The 26,189-nt window shown below is 53.5% G+C and overlaps 1 protein-coding gene and 1 long non-coding RNA gene across 2 annotated transcripts; both read right to left on the bottom strand.

The window, feature by feature from the left end:
- Window positions 1-610: 610 nt before the first annotated feature.
- On the bottom strand, window positions 611-25,763 carry IGFBP2 (insulin like growth factor binding protein 2). Its single transcript, XM_042950107.1, has 4 exons — window positions 25,206-25,763; window positions 3,594-3,823; window positions 2,708-2,848; window positions 611-1,111 (listed from the first exon to the last, which is right to left on the bottom strand). Exons 1-4 carry the CDS (start codon window positions 25,660-25,662, stop codon window positions 947-949), a joined length of 993 nt encoding a protein of 330 aa, XP_042806041.1. The 5' UTR covers window positions 25,663-25,763; the 3' UTR covers window positions 611-946.
- LOC122226616 lies at window positions 7,308-16,292 on the bottom strand. Its single transcript, XR_006205703.1, has 3 exons — window positions 15,574-16,292; window positions 8,424-8,494; window positions 7,308-7,580 (listed from the first exon to the last, which is right to left on the bottom strand). It is a non-coding gene; the product is annotated as an uncharacterized LOC122226616 (long non-coding RNA).
- Window positions 25,764-26,189: the final 426 nt, after the last annotated feature.

Genomic DNA, 26,189 nt, shown 5'->3' with positions numbered 1-26,189 from the left:
GTCTTGTGAACACTGCTGTTCTGGAAGCCGAAGAGTTACTTGGGCCCCTTGGAGAACAGCACCTGAATTCCCAGAGGCAACACCTTGGTGAACACGCTGGCATACAATAACCCGCTCCCTTTCCTTGGGGACCTGGGGGTCATCTCCCCCTGCCCAGAAGGGAGCTGTCCTTACTTCAGGGGCCAGAGGGCCTCAGATCCAGTGTCTCCCCGTTCTGTCGCCCTCTGCATCACCACCTGAACGTGAGACTGAACGTGGGAGAGAGAAAGACACTCGCTCGACCGCTCCTCCCTCACTGCCCACCCAGGGGCGGCTTGGGGGCCAGAGGCTGAGCTGGCAGTCCAGGGGAGACACCAGAGTCCTGTGGCCGCACTGGAAGGGTCCACCTGGACTGAAGACTTTAAGTTTCCACAGGCCACTTGAGGGAGGAGATTCCCCTGCCTCCTGACCCATCCTTCTCATTCCCAGCCCAGCCAAGGCTGTGCCTGTCCCACTCACTCCCAGCCCCTACTCCCAGCAGTCGGGGACAGAGCTGGACAGACGAGGCCAGCCAGCGCCAGATCGCTTTCCCGGGGAAGCCCCCCAAAGACTCAGGCAAAGGACACACAACTTTATTTTTCCTTCCTTTAATCTTAAGCAAAAGAGACACGGGGGTTCAAAAATAAAAATTTCTTTCCCCCCCCCCCCAAATCTTCACCCCAGCTCCACCACTGCAACTGCCCCTTCCTCCCCAGCAGGGACAGGAGAAGGGGGGGGTGGTGCAGGCATCTGGGGAGGGGGAAGGCGGGGGTGTGCCGAGCTCGGTGCTGGTCTCTTTCCAAATATAAATACACGTGTCAACACTCCTGGAAAACCCTCCCCGCCCACCACGCAAGGCTCTCCTCTCTCTGCCCGTGTTTGGAGAGGGGGCGGGAGCGGGGGGTGCCAGGCACCGGCTGGCTGTGGTTTACTGCATCCGCTGGGTATGTACCCCACGAGCCTCCTGCTGCTCATTGTAGAAGAGATGACACTCGGGGTCCCCCCGGATGGTGGGGGCTCCCTGGATCAGCTTCCCAGTGTTGGGGTTCACACACCAGCACTCCCCACGCTGCCCGTTCAGAGACATCTTGCACTGAGGAGGGAGAAGACAAGGGTATGGAGGACAGGCCTGAGGCCACCAGCTTTCCCTGCTTCCCTCAGCCCGAGGTTTGCCGAGCAGCTACGGGACGCCCGAGCTAGGGTGCCGCGAGGTGGTCTTCTCGGCCGTGAAGGGTGCCAGGGGACCTCCCTGAAATGCAGATTCCCCTTCAGGAGGCCCGAAGCGGGGCTAAGACTCTGTCTGGCTCCCGCGTGATGCTGGTGCTCTGGCCCAGGGACCACGCTAGTAGGGGATGCCCCACATCGCAACGACTCAGTGCCCGCCGGCAGGAGAGGGGACCATCCAGTGGGGGCCCAGCAGACTGGAGTTCAGTCATAGCGTGAAGGGAAAACAGCACGTGACAGCAGAAGTCAGCACTAGCACAGGCCCTAGCAGGTGCTTTGCACCGTGAGAACAGTCTACACACTGCTCATTTACAGTTTACAACGCTTTTTTTAAAAGCGTATTTATTTAAGTGATCTCTACCCCCATCGTGGGGCTCGCACTCATGATCCTCAGATCAGGAGTCGCTCACTCCTCACACCGAGCCAGCACAGCCACCTTGTGAGTTAGGTGCCATTATTTCACCACTTTACAGATGATCAGAAGGAAGCACAGATAGGTTAAGTAACTTGCCCAACGTCACACAGCTAGTAAGAGGCGTGGCTGAGATAAGAACCCAGGCATTCCCATCCTACGGTCCCTGCTCTTACCCATAAACTAATTACCATTGAAAACCCCTTTAGTTACCCGTAGGGACCGGCCACAGCCTGTCTTTCATTAGAAGAGATCACTATTTCCACTTTTGATCTCCAAATGAAGTAATAAGCTGACATTTCGAGGGCACGTGTACAAATAGCTCTGAACACTACACTGATATCTAGAGGGGGCAGGATGCCTGCCTGGGCTGTGAGGAAAGTGGGGGAGTGAGACCCCCTAGGGGTCAGCAGAGGCTACTTGTCAATGGTTTAAATCCATGATTCTGCAAGTATAGCCCATGGATCATCAGCAATCCCTGGGAGTTTATTAGAAATGCAAATCCTTGGCGCGCTTGGGTGGCTCAGTCAACTAAGCACCCAACTTTGACTCAGGGCATGATCTTGTGGTTCTCGGGGTTCAAGCCCCACGTCTGGCTCTGTGCTGACAACTTAGAGCCTGGAGCCTGCTTCAGATTCTCTGTCTCCCTCTCTCTCTGCCCCTCCCCTCTTCATGCTCTGTTTCTGTTTCTGTCTCTGTCTCTCTCTCTTAAAAATAAATAAACATAAAAAAAATTTTTTTTTGGTCCCCACCCAACCTTCCGGAATGGTAAGGCCCAGAAGTCACTGCCAGGCGATTCTAATGCTCAATAATAAGTTGACAGGCATTAGGGTAGCCCGACATCTCCTTTCCCAGAGGCTCCCTCCCAACCTGGACCCCAAGTGCTGATGGCAGGTGGCTGGGTAGGTGGAGTCAGCCTCTGCGTCTGGAGGTGCAGAGGCCTGGCAGCTGACATCCCCACGCCCCCTCAGCATTCAGACCTCAGAGGATGACCGGTGGGTGGGGCAGGGACAAGCACACCCGGGGCCCAAGGCCAAGGAGATCCTCTCTCACCTGTTTGAGGTTATACAGGCCATGCTTGTCACAGTTGGGGATGTGCAAGGAGTAGAGGTGCTCCAGGGGGCCCCGCTCATCTGGAAGGTGCATGGTGGAGATCCGCTCCAGGACCTGGTCCAATTCCTGCTGGCAGGGGGTCTGCGGGCACAGACAGACACAGAGGGGCAAAGAGGGAGCTCGGAGTGAGACTGAGCTCACAAAACACCGGTCCTGGGAACAAGCTCAGAAAGAAGTTCATACACAGGGAAGGGATTTTCCCAAGGCCACCCAGCAAGTTGGTGGAACCAGGGACTTCCGACAGCGACCTCATGGATATGTCACTGTGCCCCACTCCACCCTCTGAAGAAAGTCACGTGGATAGGAGTTTTCACCCCTCTCTCGTGCTGTGTCAGTGGCTTTCAGGGATCAAAATGGGATCTACTTGCAAAACGTGAATTCAAGTGGCTGTCTCTAGAGCATCTCTACCCCAAACCAGTGGGCCAACCCCCATTTCTTTCCATCAACCCAGCCAGGCCAAGACCCAAGACAACAGAGCTGAGCTGGGGAGAGGGAAGGGCATATCCCAGCGAGACTGAGCAAGTCTAAGGAGGTCCGGCCCCATCTCTAGCATCCACTTCCTTGCCAAACAGAAGTGTGGAGGTTTCAGAAGGAAGGGACTTCAAGAAACCCTATGCCCAGTCCCTTTCACAGCCAGAGATACTGAGGCCCCCAAAGGAGACAGTGATCAGTCTGAAGGTCACTGAATATGTTAGTGGCAGAACCAGAAGGAAAGTGCTTTGCCTTCCGGCAACACAGGACACAGATGGTAGTGGGTGCCCTCCCCCACCGCGAGACCCCTTTTACGTGTCCTCCCGCCCCTCCAGCCAGACCCGGCCCCTCTGACCCTGCCAGGTGGTGGCCGCAGCTTCTTGGGCTCATCCAGGCCAAGGTGATGTTTGCCACCCTTCCCCATCTGCCGGTGCTGCTCGGTGACCTTCTCCCGGAACACGGCCAGCTCCTTCATGCCTGACTTGAGGGGCTTCCTACCAGCACTGCCTCCACTGCCCAACAGGTTCACGGTCCCATCCACGTGGTTCTCAACCAGACCTCCCTCAGCGTGCTCATCTCCGTTGTCTGCAGAGAGAGGAAGGGAAGACCAGCTCAGGGTGCTGTTTCTAGAGCAGCGGGCCCCCCAGCAACTGTCTGAACCCCTGGAGATGGAGAGGACTGATATCCTTGCAGTTGAGCTAAGCAATTTACATGGACTGTCAATTTCAGTTTCGCAGCAACTCTTGGGCGGGGTGGGGGCATTACCCCAACTTTGGCAGACAGACAGGTCAAGGCGCACGAGAAAGACCAAGACCACAAATCCGGGATCCGAACGCAGGCCGTCCGACCCCAGCAAAATGCCTGGGAGGCCTGGCCGGTTCTGCCTCCATCCAAGGCACAGCAAAGGAGCACGGAAGGATGAACGTGTCTGCAAGGCTTTCACCATGGAATGGGATTGAGTCCTTCTGGATCCATCATTCTCCTCTAGAAAGACCTCCCAGATTCACCTGCCATAACCTGCAGTTTAAGATCTTCATCATCTGTGACCTAAAAGGGCACATGCCATGTCTGGCAAGGGAGAAAGTGGAGAATCACCACCAGAACCCACGGTTTCCATCACCCCTGCTGCTACTCGTCATTTGCCCAACGGTCCCCTTCTCACGTGCCCCCATGACTCAGTCCCACGACCGCTCCAGCACGGCCCAGGCGGCCCTGGATTGTTCCCATGTCTGTCCACACATGGCACCGCCAGCCCCAGGCACAGGAACCCGTCCAGCTCTGTAGTTTCGGCTTATCACAAGGCACGTAGCCTCACCCAGATGCTTGTCCAAGGAGCATGTTAAGTCTCTTTCAACTTTCTTCAACCACCAGTCAACAACAGGGAAAGGCTCCTACTAAGTGCACAGCTCAGGGTGGAGGGGGCCCTGAGAACAGCCCCCGGCAACCCCAGTCTCACGCTGGCTCAGGTGTATACACCCAACAGCCAGGCCAGAGGAACAGGATGGTACACGGAAGAGTCATAACGAGGGGGCCAAATCCCCAAGGGCCCTAGGACGGCTGGGACTCAAACAGCCCCTTGCACACAAGGCAGAGCAAACAGGGTCACAGACCATGTCCCCCCGAGTGGTCCCCCTTCAGGTCCCAACAAGACCTACAGATGTGGAGGGGATGTTTCTAAACCAATTTGGCCCATTTTTTCTTCCCCTCTTTCGTGCCTTCAAAAACTTACAGCCCTGATAACATGACTGCATGGCTCCTAAAATATTTCTACCCAAGAGTTTCAGGTGAGGCACTTAGAACCTGGTTGTCCTCTCAGAATTCAGTGTGGCGGGTTCAGATGGCCCCTGTCCTGACCAGTGTTCACGGTAGAAAGAGCAGACGCTGCCCTGTGCGAAAGCTGTGGCATTCACTCTCACTTGCCAACTAAGGGATGGGGACAGTCATGAGTGCCATGGGGAACTGGCACCTGCTTTCACGGAGCGTGCTCCAGAAGGCTCCAGGAGACCAGGCACCTGCCACCTGGCCCAGGTGTCCCCATCAGCTACAGCGGTTTCCTTCAGAAACTCTGCACGTTATCTCCAGACTGAGGGAGCACTACTTGGTAGGGTCGAGTCCCAGCTCCCCCACTTTTTATGCCAGCTGTATTTCTCCTGCACACATAACCTCTCTGCGCCTCCGTTTTCTTAACTCAATTGTCGGATCCTAACAGCTCCCGCCTCACAAGACTGTTGAGACCATGTTAGAGGCCAAGCAGTTAAGATAAGGCCTGGAACACAGAAACCCAGGCCCTGCTTGTGATAGTTATTACTCTGACAGTGATGAAATGGCCTCAGTCATCTGTTATCTCGGCAATGCGGAACCCGACCAAGGACCAGGAAGCAGAGGAACAGAAGCCCCCGAACATCAGAACAGCTGTCACTGTATCCATGCGTGGTCAAATTCGAGCGCTTTCCTCACAAGGCGCGGGGACATTCGGCACAGGAAGAACACGGACGGTTCACGGCAGCATGGCTCCAGCAAGCCCGGTTTCTGGATGTCTGGTTCCCAAGGCCACCACAGAATAAAATCAACAAAATTAAAAGGAGAAAGAAAAAAGGCATGTGGATAGTGGCAAGAAGCATCAAATGGCAGGGAGAGAAGAGGACGCTAAAAAAAAAACAAACATAAGAACTTAGGGGATATTTAGTGCAGAGCTTACAACTCCATACCCATCGATGACCCCTGAGGACTTCCACATTCTGTAGCCCAAAACAAGAGTTGTCTTGACTAATGACAATGACCCTGAGACATCCAAAAGGGGATGGGATTAATGTCTGAGCAGCCTGCGTGTTACCCTAAGTAAACTGACCACGGATTAAATCCTGTTCCAGAAGCCCCAACACCACCTGCAGGGGAAGAGCTATTTGAAGCGTTGACCATCAAGCTGGGTGGGAGTCCTGTCCCATCGTGTATGAGTGGACCCATCAACCCACCCCAAATTTTCATCACCGACCCTGATTCCCGACCCGGCACCACCTACACTGGGACCAGAGGATTCACTGGAGAGCTGTTCTGTGCATTATAGGATGCCAAGCAGCATCCTGGGCCCCTCCCTACCGGATGGCAAAGATACCTCCACAAATTGCCAAAAGGCCCCGGGAGGCGAAAGCGCCCCCCACTGAAAACTGCCCTTCAGAAGTTAGGCTTTATCCAGAGGCCTGGAAGTTGCCCAGCCCAGCACCGATGACCCCAGGACCCGCGTAAGGTCGATCTGAGTTCTACCACATTCCCCTCCCTCAGCTAAGACCATCCACCACTCTCCCATCTCCAACACACTTCTGGCCCACTAGTCTCCCTTCCGGCAGAGGGGGGGTCTTCCCTAGGCATCCAGAGGACTCCCAGGCTGCTGGTCCCCCTTCCCTGAGCTCTCCCCGCCCTCAGACCACTGAGAGGGGCCAAAGCAGCATCCCCTGGCTGAGTCCCAGAGGTCAGCCCACCTTTACTGCTCACAACAAACTCTGGAAACATGTTAGATGGGGGCGCCTGGGGGGCTCAGTCGGTTAAGCGTCCAACTTCGGCTCAAGTCATGATCTCACGGTTCGTGGGTTCGAGCCCCACAAGGGGCTCTGCGCGGATAGCTCAGAGCCTGGAGCCTGCGTCGGATTCTGTGTCTCCCTCTCTCCTCTCTCTCTCTGTCCCTCCCCGGCTTATTTTCTCTCTCTCTGTCTCAAAAATAAATAAATAAACTTAAAAAAAAAAAAAGTTACCAGCCTCACTTAAAGAAAAAGAAAGAGAAAGAAAGAAAACAGGCTGGATGAAAGAGAGGCTCATAGGTAAGTACCCATCAAGCCTACCGGCTCTAGGCAGGGCTGGCCCGTCATTAGGTGCAACACGCACAGGCATCCAGGGGCCTAGGAAATGTATCCACTTTAAAATCAAAAGGAAAAATAAGCTTTTACATTAAAAAAAAAAAAAGCAAAGGTCTTAATATACAATACTTTCAGTTATTAGACCCGGTTACCAAATATCATTTTGGAACTTTTTCTCACAGAGGAAAAGCCACAAACGCAAAGGCGTCCAGGGTCCACAGAGTCCCTAACACAGCCCTGCACCAGGTCCCAGGAGATGGGGGCCGACTGGACAGTCTTCTCCAAGGACGGACTCGGCTTCCTGTCCTGAGACAGCCCCGATCTCTCTAGAGTCAAGGTCAGTTTGTCCACCCTCGCAGAGGCCACTTGGATTCAAGGCTATGTTTTGTCCCATTCCGTTATTGATCTCAATGCTGCCAAAGAACATGCCAATAAGATGAAGAAATCCACGGGTCCGGGTCCGATTTGCTGACGCACATGCTGACACTCCACACCTTGAAATGGAAGCCGAGGGAAGGAGATCAGCGAGTTGACGGGGTGGGGCTCAGAAAAGACTGTAGGCTGAGGAAAGCCTCGATTCCTTGGCGGTTACATTCCCAGCCAAGGAGGTTCAAGAATTCAGGCTTCAAAGTCTAATCGCCGGACTGAATTCCAGGTCTACCACTTAGCTGTGCAGCCCCAGACAAGTTACTTAAGCTCTCTGTGGCTGCAAGGCTCATCTGTAAACTGTGGACAAACAGCACCTGCCTCCAGCGGGCAGCCAGATTCCAGAAGCTGCACATACACGCAGTGCCAGGCACACAGCAGGAGCACACGGAGTCAGCTCTCAGCTGCTCCCATTTCCCGCCCCCCCCCCACCCCCGGCTCGAGGAAGTGCTCACGTGGCATCCCCTACGCTCAGTAGGACAAGAGCATCGTCACGTTATTACCCAGTTCTTCCCATATGTTCTCTTATAGGTGACAGAAGCAATCTGCAGGAGAACATTCCAGATGCAGAACTCCAGCTAGAGATGGAATCTGCCCTCGGAACAAAAATACTAGGCTGCACTTTTTTTTTCGGCCTGAGAGTGAGGTTCAGAATAATATTTATTATGCAACTACTTATGTATGCAGCTCCGTGGGCTGCAGTGCAAAGGTCAGTCTAAGAAATGGTTCTTAGCAGCCCAGATCACATAACTGGAAAAGGCTTCAGGCTCAGAGGCTCCCGGAGACTTTCCCCTAAGGATTAGCCACTCTCTATGTAGCATCCCGGGCAATGGTTCAACACCAAAACAGGGAATTCACCCATTATACATGGAAAGGAAAGCTTTTCCAAAGTGGGGGAGACACCGGAGGACCTGAAGCGTGAGAACTCCCATCCCGCGTAGTGGACTGCCACACCGCTCGACCTCATGCACCTGGAAGGGGGCTGGAGAGGAGAAAGGCAAGTAGAATGAGAGGCAACGGACGAGCTGCCCCATTTTACAGACACCAAACTCGAGGCCCAGCTGGACTACCACGTGGTCTACAGGAGCACACACAATCTCCGTGCCATCATCAGAGACGCTTCACAATTGGCGTGGGGTCCCCACGCTGTTCTTTGACCCAGCCTTACTGAGTGGCCCAGGAGGGCAGCTGGAAGCAGACATTCCAGAAGATAGGGCTTTACTTACACCTGCATTCCACATTCTAGACTACGCATTAATACCCTAGTTTTAAATTTTAATTCTGGCCTAGACTTTTTCCCCCCGTGTAATCTCATTGGATTGTAGCACTGATGACCTTACTCCATGAAGGTCATGGACCCTTGGGTCCAAGGGATCAGATCCTTACTCTCACGAAACCCCATCTTCCCCTAGCGCGATGCTCTGACCTCAGTGCTCCAAAGGACAGTTGGTGATTCCTGATCTATGGAAGACCTTAAAGCATTCAAGAAAATAGGCCCCCCAGATCCAAAAGCAACCCCCTACTCCCTCTTGCTTAGAATATGAGGCTCTGTCCTTAACGCAGGCCTGGTGAGAAAAGGGAATTTCCCCCAGAAATACACCAGATTACAACAGATTAAGGTCTCCTTCCTTTCTTCTTGTCTTTCCCCCACCCCCTGCCCTGAAGAAAACCTAGCCATTTTCCAACCTTCTCTTTAGTCTACCTCCTGACTATTTGGAAATCTAAGAGCTGGGAACACCACAGGGAATCATCCAATCTGACCCTAAATCTATCACTCCCTCCAGTGGATTCACCTCCTTCAAACAGGTGATAGCATTCCAGGCCCCGTAGGACTGGATTCTGAGTAATGGGCCGGGGTGACGCGGGCTGCTTTCCTGGTTCCATTCTAGCTGGGCACAGACCTCACATGGCTCCCTTTGTTGGTCTCTCCCCAAAGGCACTTAATCTTGACACGTGTTGGGCAAAAGAATAAACACTAACTTACCATCTTCCTCTTTCCTCCTGGACAGCTTCTCCATGAACATCCAGGACAGAGGACAATTCACTAACAAGCTCAAATGGGCAAAGAATTGCAGGAGTCAAGAGACCTGAATGCCAGGCCTGGCTTTGCTGTTTATGATTCACCCATGACTATAGCCAAACCCTCTAACCTCTCTGAGCTCCAACTCCTCAAGAGTGACAGATGCAAATAATAATCCTACTAAAGTGAAGGTTGCTACCGGATACAGGATGATCGCTACTTAAACTGGATACAGTGTTGTTAGCATTTGCCCAACATGGGAGAAGCAAGCTCCAGAAGAAATGTGCAGATGATCTAACGGGTAAATGAAAGATGTATGTGCTAGGCAGAGGGGAAGGGTGGGTGATAGCTGATCTGTAGAATGGCCACGCACATGGGGGGAAAATGAGTTACAAGAAAGTTCTAGAATACTATTTGCATGTTTCTTCTAAAGCCTGATTTTGTTGATTATATGAATTCTGTATGTCGCTAAACAGCATAGTTGTCCACCATTTGATGGAAGTCCTTGGGCAAGTGTGGATTTGCCTAAATTACTTTAACTTTACAGAATCTATGGGAAGGAAGAAAAGGGAGGGAGCAAGGGAAGGAGAGAGAGAGGGAGAGAAGAAGGCATGGAAGGAGGGAGGGGAGGTGGCTCATAACTGCCTTGCATGCACAGGGCAGACAGGGCTCACAGGCAAATTCACCAACATACAGGGGAAACAGCTTTTGTTTCAGAGAATTTGAAGCCAGTCCCTTTGGATGGCTGATTGTGGCCACTATGTGTAATAATGCAGGCCACCAAGGCTGGCGTAGATAATCCAGGCCATGCTGGGAGGTGGGGAAAGAGGCAGAAGTTAACAATGGTACAGAAGAAAGGGGAGCTTGTTATTTTTCAGCTGAGGTCCTTTGTCTCTCTGGGTAAGTGACACTGTTTATGTGTTTCCCTCCACCCTTTTGCCTAAAGGTCAGAGGCAGCAGGCAGCAGCCGTGTGTGCATGGACAGCTGCTGTGTGCGGGGCACATTCCAGCTTCGCGAATGATGTTCTCCTGGTCAGCCCATCTACCTCCTGCTGACACCCAGCTTCCTTCCAAACTCCCTTCCCATTCTCTCCCCACCCTCTAAGGCCCTGCTCCCCGCATGGCTGCCTGCAAAGCAAATCTGAGGTCTCAGACACTACCACCTTCTGGGAGAAACCCCTTTGGCAACAGACCGGTAGCAACTCAGCACGATTTAGAACAAAAGGAACTCCCTTGTGGTAGAAAACAGCTCCGAGCAGACTCTTCGGATGTTCTAGATCCACAGGTCATCCAGGTTATGGCACACAAGTGCAGGACCTGGCCATTCTCAGCTGGGGATCATCTCCCTGCACCCGCAACTGCCTCAGGCTTACTGCCCAGCCAACTGTTGCTGAGCTCATAAGCTCTGGGGAGGGGAATGGCCGGTACCCACGTTCACACAGGGAAGGAGTCGCCTGCTACTGGTGACAGTGTACGAAAGCAGGGCAGAGGGCCCACTGCTTGCCAAACCACCCTAAACTTTCTGGATTCCCTTTGGAACAATAGCTCTTGGGTTCAAAGCTCTGGCCAAAGCTTTGGCCATAGTAGGAAGAGAAGTGCTGGTGTGAAAGCTGGGGGTGGGGGGTGGTGTCCAAAGTTCTGCTCCCCTGCTACCATCATGCCTGGGACTCTGAATGATGCTCGACAGGGTGTTTAAGAGGTGTAGGCTTCAAGGGACACCTGGGTGGCTCAGAGAGTTAGGCGCCTGACTTCTGCTCAGGTCATGGTCTCGTGGCTCGTGAGTTCGAGCGCCACGTTGGGCTCTGTGCTGACAGCTCAGAGCTTGGAGCCTGAAGCCCACTTCAGATTCTGTGTCTCCCTCTCTCTCTGCCTCTCTCTTTCTCTCAAAAATAAGTATTAAAAAAATATTTTTTAAAAGATGTGTAGGCTTCAATATATGGGAAACCTGGCTGGCTCAGTCGGTAGAACATGGGGCTCTTGATCTCTGGGTCACAGTTTGAGCCCCACGTTGGATGTTCATTACTTAAAAAAAAAAAAAACCTTCTATGGTCAAGATGTGCAGGGTTCAGTGTGTTCATTTACAAATTCAGGGAGTTAGGTTACGGGAATGGCTCCCAGTCATGGGTGTTTGTCAGAAACCATCTGAAGATGGCAATGCAAGCTGGTGCAGCCACTCTGGAAAACAGTATGGAGGTTCCTCAAAAAACTAAAAATAGAACTACCCCATGACCCAGCAATTGCACTACTAGGCATTTATCCACGGGATACGGGTGTGCTCTTTCGAAGGGACACATGCACCCCCATGTTTATAGCAGCACTGTCGACAATAGCCAAAGTATGGAAAGAGCTGAAATATCCATCGATGGATGAATGGATAAAGAAGAGGTGGTTTATATATACAATGGAGTATTACTCAGCAATCAAAAAGAATGAAATCTTGCCATTTGCAACAACGTGGATGGAACCAGAGGGTACTGTGCTAAGTGAAACAAGTCAGTCATAGAAAGACAAATATATCGCTCATATGTGGAATTTAAGATACAAAACAGATGAACATAAGGGAAGGAAAGCAAAAATAATATAAAAACAGGGAGGGGACAAAACATAAGAGACTCTTAAATATGGAGAACAAACTGAGGGCTGCTAGAGGGGTTGTGGGAGGGGTGGATGGGCTAAATGGATAAAGGGCATTAAGGAATCTACTCCTGAAATCATTGTTGCACTATACGCTAACTAATTTGGATGTATATTTAAAAAAATTAAAAATAAAACAAGTTAAAAAAACTATAAAAAGTAAAATATAAAGAAATTTCCCATTAAAAAAAAAAAAAAGAAAGAAAGAAAGAAAAAGAGAAATCATCCAAAGAGCTTGCTAAAAATGGTCCCAGACTTCACCTGTCTGTGAACTAGCAAGCCTGGGCAAGGGTCAGGGACTCTGTATTTTTAACAACCTCCTTCAAGCTCTGGCATTTCCAAGGCCCCCTTCCTTTGTGCTTCTCTCTCTCTGGCCTCAGATTCCTGAAGAACTTCCTAGTGATGGGAAAGAGGCCTCCTCTTTTCAAAAGATATGACTTCACAGACACACTCTGCGAAGACACAGCCCCATAAGCTCTTTCCGCCCCTAGACTCACGGGTTCAGAAACAGACACACACGCATGCCTGGGTGCACACAGGGGGTCCTTCTTGGCCAGGCATCATGGAGATTTCTAGAGCATGCCCTCACGCTGCTGCAGAAATAGCATGGCCTCTACAGAACTTCCCTGCCTACGCACTCCCTAATGGGCTGCTTTATAAACACCAGGGTCATTCCTGGAATGGCAAAGACCTGGGGAGGGTCAGCGCTGAGGCAGAACGTTTGAGAAAACAAAAACATGCTCAAATTCAGCCAAGGTCCTCTGGGATTCAGTGAGCCAGGCTGTCCTTGAAGAGCCAGAGAAACTGATATCAAGATGGCAAACAGCACTCTCAGCTTTCACTCCTTTCCGTGGGTCCCAAACATTTCTCCTCCGGTTCAACTAAAGTCATCCAACAACCCAGCAAGGTGACCTGTCTGCCGAAAGCCCATGGGAGCAGACGGTGTACTTTGGTGCAAACTTGGACCAGGGACTATGGGAACGGGAAGAATGAACCTGACCCAGTGATTCGACATCTCTCAGATACGCGTGTAGTGGGCACACGGGCAACAATGTTCATTACGGCATCATCTGTAGTTGCAAAAAACACCATCGGCAATGCGATCCAAACAGGAGAATGGATGAATAAAATCAGCAGGGTAATAACAATGGAATAATACCCAACAGCTGGCAAGAATCACTCTGACCCGTGATCGCTCAGAGATCTACCCAACATGAACAGATCTCAAAAACCTAATATTGACAGAGCAAAAAAGTGGCAGAAGGACACCTCTTGGGCACATTTAACTTATCTTCAGAGAACATTTCCAGATGCTGGCTATCCATTAGCAAATTTGTTTAGCCGAGGAAAAGAAACACTAAGTAATGCATGCCGGTGGCTGCCTCTGGGGACAAGGGACAGCAACAAGAGGCTGGTGGAAGGCCATCAGGAAAAGATTTTTAAAGAGACATAAAGCAAAAATGACAAAATATCAACCGCTCCCAATTCTGGGTGGTAGACTGGAGTTACTGCGTTATTCTTATTATTGGCTGCAGTGTTACCATTTTAAGATTTTATTTTTAAGTAATCAGTAATCTCTACATGCAATGTGGGGCTCAAACCCACAACCCCAAGATCAAGAGTCACCCACTCCACCGACCAAGCCAGCCAGGCACTCCGCAACCATTTATCTTTTAAAAGTCACTTCCTAGGGCAGTTGGGGAGCTCGGTCGGTTGAGCAACCGACTAGGCTCAGGTCATGATCTCACGGTTTGTGAGTTCGAGCCCTGCACTGGGCTTTGCGAGGACAGCATGGAGCCTGCTTTGGATTCTCTGCCTCCCTCTCTCTCTGCTCCTCTCCCACTTGCGTGCATAGGCTCACACTCTCTCCCTCAAAAATAAACATTAAAAAAAAAGTCCCATCCCTCATGGGGTGCCTGGGTGGCTCAGGCCTCTTCAGGCCTTCTCCAGCTCTTGATTTTGGCTCAGGTCATGATCTCATGGTTCATGAGTTTGAGCCCCAAGCTGGGATTCTCTCTCTCTCTCTCTCTGCCCCCCTCCGGCTCTCTCTCTCAAAATAAATAAATAAACTTTAAAAAGAAAAAGTCCCTTCCTTCACTGCATTCATTCTTCCAGGTCCTTGTCAAGAGGGGTATTTGTAAGTTGGGGTGCCTCTGAAAGCCCACTGGCTGGAAGAGGACAGAACATCAGTGACTTGGACAACTGCCCTGCCACTCTGAGGCCAGAGTAGTGTCACCACGGCCACCTATCACCAGGGGCTCCTGGCCAGGTCTCCGTGGCATGAAGAAGTGGGAAATGAGTGGCACCTGAGTGGCTCAGTCAGTTGAGCATCCGACTTCAGCTCAGGTCATGATCTCGCAGTTCATGAGTTCGAGCCCCACGTCGGGCTCTGTGCTGACAGCTCGGAGCCTGGTGCCTGCTTCGGATTCTGTGTCTCCCTCTCTGCCCTCCCCCTGCTCACACTCTGTCTCTCTCTGTCTCTCAAATATGAATAAACGTTAAAAAAAGAAAAAAGAAAAAAAAAAAAGAAGTAGGAAATGAGTCAGAGGAAAGACCCAAAGAGAGTGGAAGACAGTCATAGGGTCAAGGAGGGGACGACAAAGGAATCAAGACGGTGCAGGCCTGAGAATGGAAAGCCAAGGGACGAGCACATCCTAGTATAGCCCACAGGGCACTGGAGGTGTGCAGTGGGAGAGGTGCCCAAGGGCCAGTCATGCCCAGTGGAAGGGGTGCACCTGTTCCTCGAGGCCCAGAGAGATAGCAGCTTTAAACTGAAACAGGAGAGAGCCAGGGTAGAAGCCACTCAAGAGTTTCACAGGAAGGACTAAAACAGGTTACAAAACTGCAGATGGGAAAAACCACATGGTTTAGGGAAAGACTTTCAAGGAGGAGGGAGGATGGACGATATGGCTTCCAAAATGTCCAAAGGCCGCTTGACTGAGACTATGAAGGGCAACCCTGGGCAAGGCACTCTTGGAATTTGAGTGAACTTCCCTCCCGCCTCCCTAACCATACACAAAAAATGTGCCAGGGCGCACTGGCTAAAAGCCGTCGCTCCACGCTTTGCCCTCCTCCTCCAAAGGACAGAGCCTCTTGAAGACACAAACTTGGACTTCACTTCCATAGTGCTTTAAAGAAAAGTAGAAACAAAAGGGGCCACCTGGGTGGCTCAGACAGTTAAGCCTCCGACTTGATTTTGGTTCAGGTCATGATCTCACAGTTTGTGGGATCGAGCCCCACGTTGGGCTCTGCTCTGACAGTGCAGAGCCTGCTGGGGATTCTCTCTCTCTCTCTCTCTCTCTCCCTTAAAATAAATAATATAAACAAACAAACAAATAAATAAATAAATAAATAAACAAACAAACATTTAAACCTCAGGAAAGCTAACTATTTGGAGAACATCCCACCTGGAGTCCTGGCCTAGAATATCCTGTTGTATTACTTCTCCTCACTTTCCTGGCCTCTCCCTCACCATCCAGGCCCCGGAGCAGCAAGGACGGTCAGGAGTTAAAAAAGAAAAAAAAAAAAAGAAATCATTAAATGGAAGCACGAGATGGGAGAGAAAAGACGCTTCCCTCCCAGGGGACCCATATACAAACAACTGTGCCTGTGCTCAGTTCCAAAGAGCTCAGTTCCCCACAGAGTAGCTCCCAGAGTGATAAAGACTGGGTTCTACCCACCTCTCTCCTCCCACCCTCCCCTTCGGCCTACCTCTTGTCCATCCCCATAAGACTGTTCCCAGAGACTGTAGGCCTGACAAATTGAACCCAGAGGGTGCAAACAGAAACTAAAAACCTGTAAGGATGTCCAGGATTGCCTGCCACACTCTCAAACCAGCACAAGAAGTGTCCTGAATATAAATAAGTGTCTTTAAATAGGTCACCATGCTTTTCTTTCTCTTCAACTAAAAGTTCACTAATTGTGTCTGATAGAATACTGCATCGCATCAGGGGTCTTCCTTGCTTATGCTCCCTTTAGAGGCAGCAAGCTGAACCAGAGACAAGCAAATGGGTTCAAATGGGAACCCTCACCTCTGGGACATAAACGGGCTGGGCCCTCCACCACTGGTACAGCCGTAGTGAATGACAGTGGCATCAAAGGCCACGACTGTCCAGTGGAAAACCCTCCGCCACTAACCCCATTCTGGACTTTCCAAAGCAAAGGGCAGCTGTCCAGGTAAGCTACACCCCGTGGAAGAAGCCATGCCTGTGAAATGGATTCTTAAGTGCCTCTTCTTAATAAACTTGGCCCATCAGAGGACATGGAAAAAGAGGCATTTGCCTTCTCCTCTTTTCTGGGTGTTGAGATTAGAGGAAGAAGGAAGGAGGTTAAGGGTGGAGGGGCAGGGGGCGGTCAGAACCTGTATGACTTCACCCGATTATCTGAGTTTCTGTGCTAAGTGGCTTATGTACATAACTTTGTTTTATCATCAAGCAATCACATGAGGTTGATAATTTCTTATCTACACTCACCTTGACCCCCCCCCCCCAAAAAAAAAAAAAAAAAACCATGGTGTTTGAGGCCAATTGCACAGTCACGTAGACAATGGCAAAGCCAAAACCAAATCCAGGTTGTTCAGCTTTATAGCTCTTACACAACCAGAATGGCATCTAATCTGGCCATCGGCATCACCTACGGAAAGACGCCATTGAAGGCTTTTAACCCCAGGGCTTTGTTTCTTCTGTCCCCCACCACCTCGTCCTTTCTGCACCTCCATGGGACCCTCATCTTCCCAGGGAGGGAAGTCATCAGTCAGATACCAGCCAGCCCCACCCAACCTCAAAAGCCTTCTGATCCATACACCCACCCCCCTTTTATCCCTCCCAACACACCTCCTGCCACTGTTGCTACAGAAACTACCCAGGCAGCTGCAGAGTCAGGGCCCAAGGGAACCGCCATTTTCATTTTATCTTGGCCTCGGGCACTTTAGAAAGCAAGTTCACCATCCAGGGGCAACTTGGCACCCCCATCCAGAAGCCAAGACAATAGACCTGAAAGAAACTTCCTGGGGAGTTGCATAAAGGAACGTTTTTGAGAAGTTATGCCTTAATTACTGCCTCCCAGGGAAAAGGAGCTTTTCCGAGCAGCAATATATAATTCGCTGCTTCTCTGCATGCGTGAGTCTGATGGAATGGAGCCCCGGAACGAGAAGCTGGAGACCCAGACTCCATTCTGGTCTGTGCTCGCCTCGCCACTGGAACCTGAACGGAGCCTTGATTTCTTCATCTGTCAAGTGGGGAGAATCCTGAGGCTAAAACAGAGCTGGAAAACACAAAACAAAAAAAACCCTACAGGCGCTTCGGTGAAAGTGGCCGATGTCTAGAGAAAAAGCAATTTTGATTACCGTCATTTTGTCATTTACCCTTTGGGGTAGACCCTTTGACTGCACTCTGCAATCCAGCTCCGATCCCTCCAGCTGGAAGCCTCCCACCTCCTTGACTTCTCAGGGGTTGAGTACGCTAAGTCTCCCCCAGTCCCACCTCCCCAGCTTGCTGAGGCCTTCCTGGGCTCTGCGCCCCTCCTGGCTTCCTGCCTCCCAGAACTCAGCTCCTTGAATGAAACACAGGCTGACACACCTATACCCATCCGCTAATTAGAAACCCCAGGCCTGGCTCCGCGCCGGCCGGCTGAACTGGAGCCTGGGGGCCAATTCTCCTGCCCCGCAGCTGGAGGCCGGCCAGCCCCTGCCCCTTCTCCCCAATCTCCGCTCCTGCTACCTCCCAACAGCCAGGAAGAGATGCGGGGCTGGCGGCCAGAAGGGGCCCCACAGGCTGCCAAATGCCCCCTCCCCCTGCTTAAAAAAAGGCGGCGGGGGGAGGAAAGAAACAATTCCTGACTACAGTCGACTCTGTATTTCTTTCCGGGGGAGGTGGCTGTCTGAGCAAGGTCTCCCTCTGCGTCCTGACTGACACCCAGGAGCTGAGCCAGAGCAGATCCTCCCTGGCTTTGTTAAAGGGCAGGAGTGGCCGAGCAGGGGGAGGGGCACAGGGGATGGTCCATTTTCCAGGAGAGAAAAAAAAATCTATAGCCCAGACACTCTACTCATTGTGGAGGTGGGGGTGAGGGTGGGGGCAGTTACCCTGGAACCAGAAAGCCAACGAGCTTCTCTGAATCTACTACCCCAGCTGTCCAGTGGGCTTTTCCTCCTGGTGCCCCCCCTCCCCACAATCACAAAGGCCCCCAGAGTCCAAGGAACTGGCCACCTCGGATTCCCAGTGGCAGATCCTGTGCTTTGTCACCACCATAAGCATATGCTGACCCCTGATGACTCGAGCAACCCCCGTTCTCTGCTTCCTGGGGCCTCCCCTCTACCAGAATGCTCAAGAACAGAGTCACTGTATCGTTATGCCCAGACAGGCGGTCACTCGGAGGGCTCTCTGGGACCACAGATGGAATGAGACATTAGGAAGGATCTCAGGGCCCAGAAAACAGTCCCCCGCCCAGCATTCCTGTCGAGAACCCATCAACCCCTTCAAAATGAGGCGCCACTCCCCGACTCGGGGGTGAGGTCAACTCTGGAGACAGCGTAGTAAGGAAACGTCACTTTTTGGATAGAACGTCCGGTTTCTTTGCCAGGATCACGTTCAACTTTCTGGCACCCTAGGCTCAGCCAGGATAGATGTGAAAGCCCATTTTCCTGGAGCAGGAAATGAGGGCCACAGAGTCCCTTCACTGGCTTTGTCAACTCAGTGAGCGTACACCCTCACACATGCCCAAAGCACTAAGGGGGCTGAGACGGGTCTGGTTCCTCCCCGACCCTATTATTCTGAAGCCTGGATCCCAGCAGGTTTCCTGTAGAGGGTTGTCCATGGAGGAAGCTGCGTCCCACCCCTGAAACGTGGCCTCAGAGATTCTCTGGTCCTCTGAGAACCTGCAGTTGGAGGGCTGGGTCCTAACGGTTGGCTGGCTGGATGAAGGCAGAACTCTGCCCTGTCACCTGCTTATGAGCAGCAAGCCAGCACAAGTACCCAGGGTCCAAACTCCAGAGCCACTTCTGTCCCCTCAGTCTCTCCACTCCCAACAGAGGCATTACACACAAATACACACACACACACCGCCAAAGTGCTCGGCTTTGTCTTATTATCTAGCTTTACACACCTGAGCACACACACACACACACACAAATACACACGCATGCAAGCACCACCCCACGGAGTGGTACTATCTATATTTGGTTTACAGATAAGGAAACTCTTGCCTTGGGTGACACGTATGTGGCTGCAAACTGGGCTTTGAATTGGAACAACTTCACACCAAGATGAGGCCACTCAAGGCCATGGTAAAGCCTGCAGAGAGACGAGTGGCCTGCCTGGCACAGCCAGTTTGGCCTCCGTTCTAAAGGCCACCGAACTAAGCGTCAGAGAGGAGACGCAGCTTGCGGACATTAAGGCAGGTAATGTGTGAGAACCTACTATGTGCCAGACACTTGCCAGCCGCACACACACCCCATGAAGAGATACAATCACTCCCATTTCACCAACAGGGAAACCGGTCTTTGAGGAAGGCCCTTGGGCATCAGCAATCAAGATCTCGAAGATGGGGCTGCAATGGAACCCGCTCATCCTGACGGCAGAGGCCAGGCTGCTTCCAGCATCATCTGCTGCCCACCAGCTCTTCTTGCCCCACCTTGGGACCCTTTGGTCTCTCCTGCCTGCCGCACACTGGCCACTTCCCCCTCTGAAGTCCCCAGGACTTGGGTCTCTCAGTGGACTGGAGGGAATGCACACGACCGAACCTGGCAGTAAGGAACCTGGCCCGTCCATCAGCTGCACACGGCAGGTGTCCAGGAACAAACTTTCTGGCTGACAGGGTCAAAGGCTTTTCCTGCCAATAGCCCCATCCCTTACTTGGCCATGGGGGCAGAGGGGTACAGAGGAAAGGTCAGCCTCTCGTCTCGTTACTTACTGCTAAGGCATCCGTTGACGAGCTTCAGAGTCCACACCTGTGAAATGGGGGTAAAAAGCCTCCCCCTCTCCTTCACACGGATCTTGTAAGTGAGAAGACAAAGCAGGCGAAGAAATCAGTTCATAAAAGGATGAGCGCAGATGGGAAGGTGGCTGAACCCCTGGCAGCTGCCTGCCACCTCAGCAAAACGCTGGCCAGAGACCGCAAGAAGTGCTAGAGAGGCCTAGAACATCTGCCAAGCAGAACACCAGCTCCCCTGGCGACTAAAAAGCATAATCTCGCTCCTCTGTGCCTCGGTGTCGGCGGGAGCAGCCTTAGCGCAAACCCGCTCAGGGAACATGGCCACTTCCCCACCCACACAGCCTGGCCCCTGCACGGCTTCCAACCACCATCATTTCAGGATTAGACTGGTTGCCAGCATTCCAACCCCCAATCACTCCCTGGTCTCCATCTACCTGGACTCCCGTGGAAGGCTGGGGGCGATAGATTTTCCATGCCATTTTCTCGAGCCCTTCCCAGCTACTTAGCATCCAGCCAGGTGTTCAAGACCTAGCCACAATGGGAGATGCGTGGGAGACCAATGCTGGGGTGGGGGTGGGGGGGTGGTCAAGAAGGCAGAATGGAGAAAGCAGGGGAGGAAAGGGGCACTGGGAACACTAGGAAGGGACAGACTGAAACTAAATGTAGCCTCTAGTCATGGAGGCTCTTCAACAATAATAATAACCAATCCTCTCATTGTTGTTGTTGGTACCCTGTTGTAGGGTATGAGGAGGGTCAATGACAAAACCAAATGTGGGCACAGCCTGTGTATTTTCTGCTCATCTTCATTCCCTTCAGCACCCCCTGCTGTGCATGACCCCACCCCCACCCCCACCCCACCACCCACCCACCCCGGCCAGGTACTGGCCTCCTGTTCTGCTTTTCATTGGACCCAAGGACTTTCGAAACTTCCCGTTACCAAAATTTAGCAATTGCACATCCAGTTTTCTACGGCAGGGAATAGCTAACCTGAGACCCAACTATATTCTGACCCGATAAATGGGCCACAGTACAGTGAGTCTCTCAAATTAAGCCCTCGAATGTTGGACAGTGGTGACTGAATGTGCGCCTGCTCTCGAATAACATGCAATTATTTTTCTAGGACTAACTTCCATGTCGTCCCCTAACCCAAAGGAATGATTTGCCTGAAATTTTCATTTTAAAGCTCAATGCTAAGGTAAGCTAACGGTGAAAACCACCTAAGCTTCCCTCTTCCCTCTGCCTACCAGGAAACTCAACGGTCTGACTTGACCAAGAACCAGTGCACAGATAGACCCCTGTGGTGGTCACGAACAGTTAGGTTCTTCTTTCCACCACCTCTTCTAATTCAGAGATTCCTGGCCCTGGATTTTGTTTTCCTAAGATTCTTTGACCTTGTGTACGATTTTTTTTTTTCTCGAAGCTTCTTCAAATACCTCTGTCAAAGGAATGGATGGGATCATGGCTACCACACAAAGGGAACTATCTCAGTGAACAATCTGGACATAAGTGGAAGGTGAGTAAGGAGACTGCAGGCAAAAACCCAGATTCTATGACTTACTCAAATTCCAGCCCTCCATGCACAATGGCCGGAGGAGGCAGCTGGCCAAACACTGCCTGCCTTGCGGGTTCCGGACCTGTCAGAGCCACACCCTCCGGACCAGACCTGCCTCCAAGGCCAGAGTGCACCCAGCCACACCCCGCTGGGTCCTGTGGCCCAGGAACTACACAGCTCCCTCCCAGAGACCCAGGAGCAGTAGCCCTCAACTCCCCCATCTCCTCCTTCCAGTGGTGACTCAGAGCAGCTTAGCAGAGTTAGTTCTGGGTGTTCTGTCCAGAAGGGGGGAGGGTGGCGGAAGGTAGTGGTGTTAGCAATCGGTGACAGTGGGTCCCACTCATTCCCCAAGTCTATTTTACGACTTTGAACTCAGTATGCAAATTTATGCAAGACAAGATGCAAAACAGCGCTTTGAGCCAGAAGCCCCATTGCTTTTCTCCCCTTTTTTGAAGCTGCACGGAACCACTGTAAATCAGGGCTCGCCTCTGCCCCCCCCCTCCCGCTCCCGCTCCCCCAGCAACTGCAGATGCAAAAGCCTCCTCAGACCCGCCCGCCTGCCGGCCTGCCTGCCCCGGGACTTTGAATGACTGCACATTTCTATAGCACCTTTATATGTGCAGCGGGCCAGACGGCCACTTGGGCGGCTCCGCCCCTCGGCATAATCCCAGGCATTGTACCCGGCGGGGAAGGAGGCAGGGGAGATGCTGAAGGAGCCAGTCGCCCCGCCGGCCCAGAATTCTGAAAGGGCCCGGCCGGGCCCCAGCCCACTTCCTCTTCTTACCCCGACATTTCTAGGCACTTCTGCCCACTCCACCAGCAAACACACCCACGCGCTGTTAAGACCCAGACCTCACCACATCTCAGCCCCCCCCCCCCCCATTTTTCTTCCAGGCTCACCTACTCCAACCCTCAGTCTCACTTCTGAGTGGCTCTGAACCAACCAGTCCCAACCCCTCGCCCCCAAGGGACGCAGGCTCAGCACCCGCAGATGTGCCCACCCCCGCCCCCTGCATCCCAGCCGTCCCCAGGAAGTCAGCAACACGGCCCCTGAGTCCTGGGAACAAAGACAAAAGAGCTAACAGCAAAGCCGGAACTGCTGGGGTTTTCTGCCTCAAAATAAGAGGGTGTGTTTAAAATTCTCAAAAGCAACCTGCTCAAAGAGGAATGCAGGCTGGGATGGGAGAGAGCCGGTTCTTCAGAGAGGGGAGAAAAGGGGATGGGAGAGGGAGAGGGGGAGGCAGCAGCACTCAGCGCTATGGTCCCCTCTGGGCCAGTGTCCGCCCCTGCACCCAGCCCGGACCCCGGCGCTCTCCAAGCAGGGCCGCAACCCTGCCCCTGCCCAAGACCCTCTCCTGCACAGAAGCCTCCAAACTTGCCCCTGTCTTCCCTGCATCCCTGCCAGCCCAGGCTTCTCCCCACCATGCCCCCTTTCCCCCAGCCCTACTGACCCCTGAGCACCGTGCTCTGGGTCACTCCTTTCCAGGGTGCCCACTGGGCTTCTGCATCTAGCCCCCACCCCCGCCCCCAACCTGGTGTCCCCTCTTCCCAGTCTGGAACACAAGAGAAAAATGCGGAAGGCGTCTGTCTGGGCACTGGGAGGAGATGGCTGAGGAGGCAGCTGGGGCTAGCTGGCGGAAAGGAGTCCCATAACCAGGCAGAAAATCCAGAGTGACATTCTTCCCATGAACTCACCCCATTGTCCCTGGGCTCCCCTGACAACTCCCCCCTCTGGGGCTCTAGGGAGGAGTGAATGGAGAGAATCTCCTGCATCTGTTCTGGGGCTTGGAAGCAGGAGAGCCGGTTTTCAGGCTGCCAGCGAGAAGGATGAAGAATGAAAAAACAATTCTACGATGGTCAGGAAGGACCTGTACCACGCACTGTGTTAAGATGGTCAAAATCCAAGCGAGTCTATGAACTTGGAGGCCTTTGGAAAAGTTCATCCTGCTGAGGAAGATGTTTAGTTGGTCAGAGTTCAGCTCAGAAAGCACAGCACCTCCCTGGTGGGGGGTGGGGGTGGGGTGCGAAGGTGGGGGCGATGGAGGAGGAAGGCAGGACCAAGACTTTTCCTTTTATTACTTTCTAAGAGAAGCAGGAGAGAAGGATTAACTTGGAGGCGAGACATGCTGGGGAGGGAAGCAAGCAGAGGCAGAAGAAAGGACTCAGTGGTTCTTCTGGCTCCCTGGGAGGAAGCCCTAACTTGCTCTGCACTCAAGGTCAAAATGAGCCAGAGCAATAGAAGAAATATTTCAACTCTGACCCCCAATTTCACTCTCAAGGAGAACAGGGGAAAAACAATAGCTGGTTGGAGGAAGAGTAGGGGGGCTGGGGGTCTTGGGGAGGGGGGTGGGGAAAGTTGTACTAGGGCCGCAGAAGCTTACAAGCAAGAACGTGTTCACTTATTCTCTCTTCTTTCTTTTTCTAAAAAGCTTGAGGAACTTGGTCAGACTCGCTTGCTTTTTAAACAACAGCAGCAGGCAATGGACACCTTTCCCAACGGTGTCCAAGAAGAAAGAAAGTAATTACAGTTTCCTCCAGACCACGGGGGCGGGAGGTTTTTGTAATTTTAAAAGCGAACGGAAAACAAAAACAAGTGAGATTCTGACAGTCCGGTTTGGGGGGGTTGGGGAATGAGGATCCCTTACAAAGGCTCCCAGCCCCCCCCCTCCCCCGCCCCGTTCTACCGGACAGGAAGAATCCCTCGGATTAGGACGGGGGTAACACCTCCCTGCGGTAAGAACGGCTGCGTCCAGCGCCCCGCATCCCCCCGCCGTCCGCCGCGGGGCCCAGATGCTCCAGTGAGCGGCACGGCGGTCCCAGGCTCACCCGGGGCTGCAGCCCGCCACCCGGCTTAAGTTACACAGACTGAACCGCTGGGCTGAGCCTCCCAAGCGCCCCTCTTGCATTGTTCCCCCTAAACGAGATGCACGAGTAGCGCTCGTTTTCCTTTCTCCCCACCCCACAAAGTGCCAGCAAGTCCTTTCTTCCCACCTTACAATCGCAGAAGGAAGGGTCCCTCGACGAGCCGCCGCCTCCTCCTAGCGCCCGTTCTCCCCAGACGTCCCCGAAGTCACCGGCACCCGCCAGCCTCCGCCCCCCAGCAGCGTCCTCCACCGGCACCTTTCCAGGAACCTCTGGTCGGCGGTCACCGACTCAAGCTGTGCTCCCCAAATAAGCCTCAAGCTCTCACTCCCCGGGGTCTGACCAACACCCTCCCCCCCCACCACAGCAAATCCCCCCTCCAAAATAGAAGTCAAGGTACGTTCCAGCCGGGGAAGATTAGGGTAACCGGAGATGCCTTTCCGCTGCCCGTATATCCCGACCAAATCAGTAAGCAGCCAGGGCTCTCCCGCACGCTCTGACTCCAGCTCCCCTCCCCGGGCCGGACTTTCGGGTCCCCCTCCCAGCAGCCGCCCCACTGCGGGTCGAGGACTCCGCTCTCTCGCCGCTCAAGCGGTCGCGGAGCCCCGGGCCCCACGCCTGTCCCCCGCGGCACGGCCGCCCCCAGCGCTCCGCTGCCCTCCAAGTTTCTCCGAACTAGCTGTCCCAGCCCCGCGTTACCTGCAACCTGCTCGGGGCTGGCGCCGTACTCGGCGTCCCGGCGCTTTTCGCAAGTGCCCTCGCCCAGGACCAGCGCCTGCAGGGGCAGCTCGGAGCCCGGGTGGGGATAGCAGCGCAGCCCCTGGGCGCAGCGCGGGGTGTAGACGCCGCACGCCTCGCCCTCCAGCCGGGCGCACACGGAGCAGCAGCCGCAGCCCGGCTCACGGACCAGCTCGGCGCAGGGCGCGCGGGCGTCGCCGGCCACCCCGGACGCTGCGGCGGAGGCGGCGGCGGGCGGCGCGGCCGGCGGGGGCCCGCAGGCGGCCAGGCGCTCGGGCGTGCAGGGCGGGCAGCGGAACAGCACCTCGGCGCGCACCCCGCGGCCGCCGCCGGCGCCCAGCAGCAGCGGCAGCAGCAGCAGCAGCAGCGAGGGCGGCAGGAGCAGCGGCAGCGCGGGGCCGCCCAGTCTCGGCAGCATGTTGGCGGTGGTGAGCGCGACGGCGGCGAGCGAGCGGGCAGGTGGCACGGCCCTGCGAGCGCGGGAGCCGCCTCCTCCGCTTCTTCCTCCTCCCCCGCAGCCGCAGCCGGGTCCTAAAGGGCCCTGCTTCTCCCCGCCCCCTGCCTTCTCCCCTCCCCCTTTTGGAGACCACCCCCTTCCCCCGACACTCCCGCGCGCCCGCCTGTGCGTGCGCGCACGCCCACTCGCCCACCCCCGCGCGTTTCTCTGCTCTGCGGGTCCCCTGCCCCCTTCTACCTCGGGCCCCCAGTGCCTCCACACCCTTCTACCTCGGGCTCCCTGACTCCCCGGGAGTGCGAGTAACTTGGGGGTTTGAATAGGACAGGCACGAGAGTGCAGAAAAGTGGGCGCTTTTGTCTCCTGTTTTCAGTTTGGAAGGACTTAGTTTGAGCGCTTCCCGTGTGGCGGGCACTGGGCTAACTGCTGGGGCAATGCAAAGGACGCGAGACAGTCCTGACCTTCATGTAGGTTTCAGTCCACCGTCTCCA

Source organism: Panthera leo, chromosome C1 (genome assembly GCF_018350215.1).
Source record: "Panthera leo isolate Ple1 chromosome C1, P.leo_Ple1_pat1.1, whole genome shotgun sequence".
In the NCBI taxonomy this organism is placed as follows: Eukaryota; Metazoa; Chordata; class Mammalia; order Carnivora; family Felidae; genus Panthera; species Panthera leo.
The sequence above is the reverse complement of the archived record's forward strand: the minus strand, read 5'-3'. Positions and strand labels throughout refer to the sequence as shown.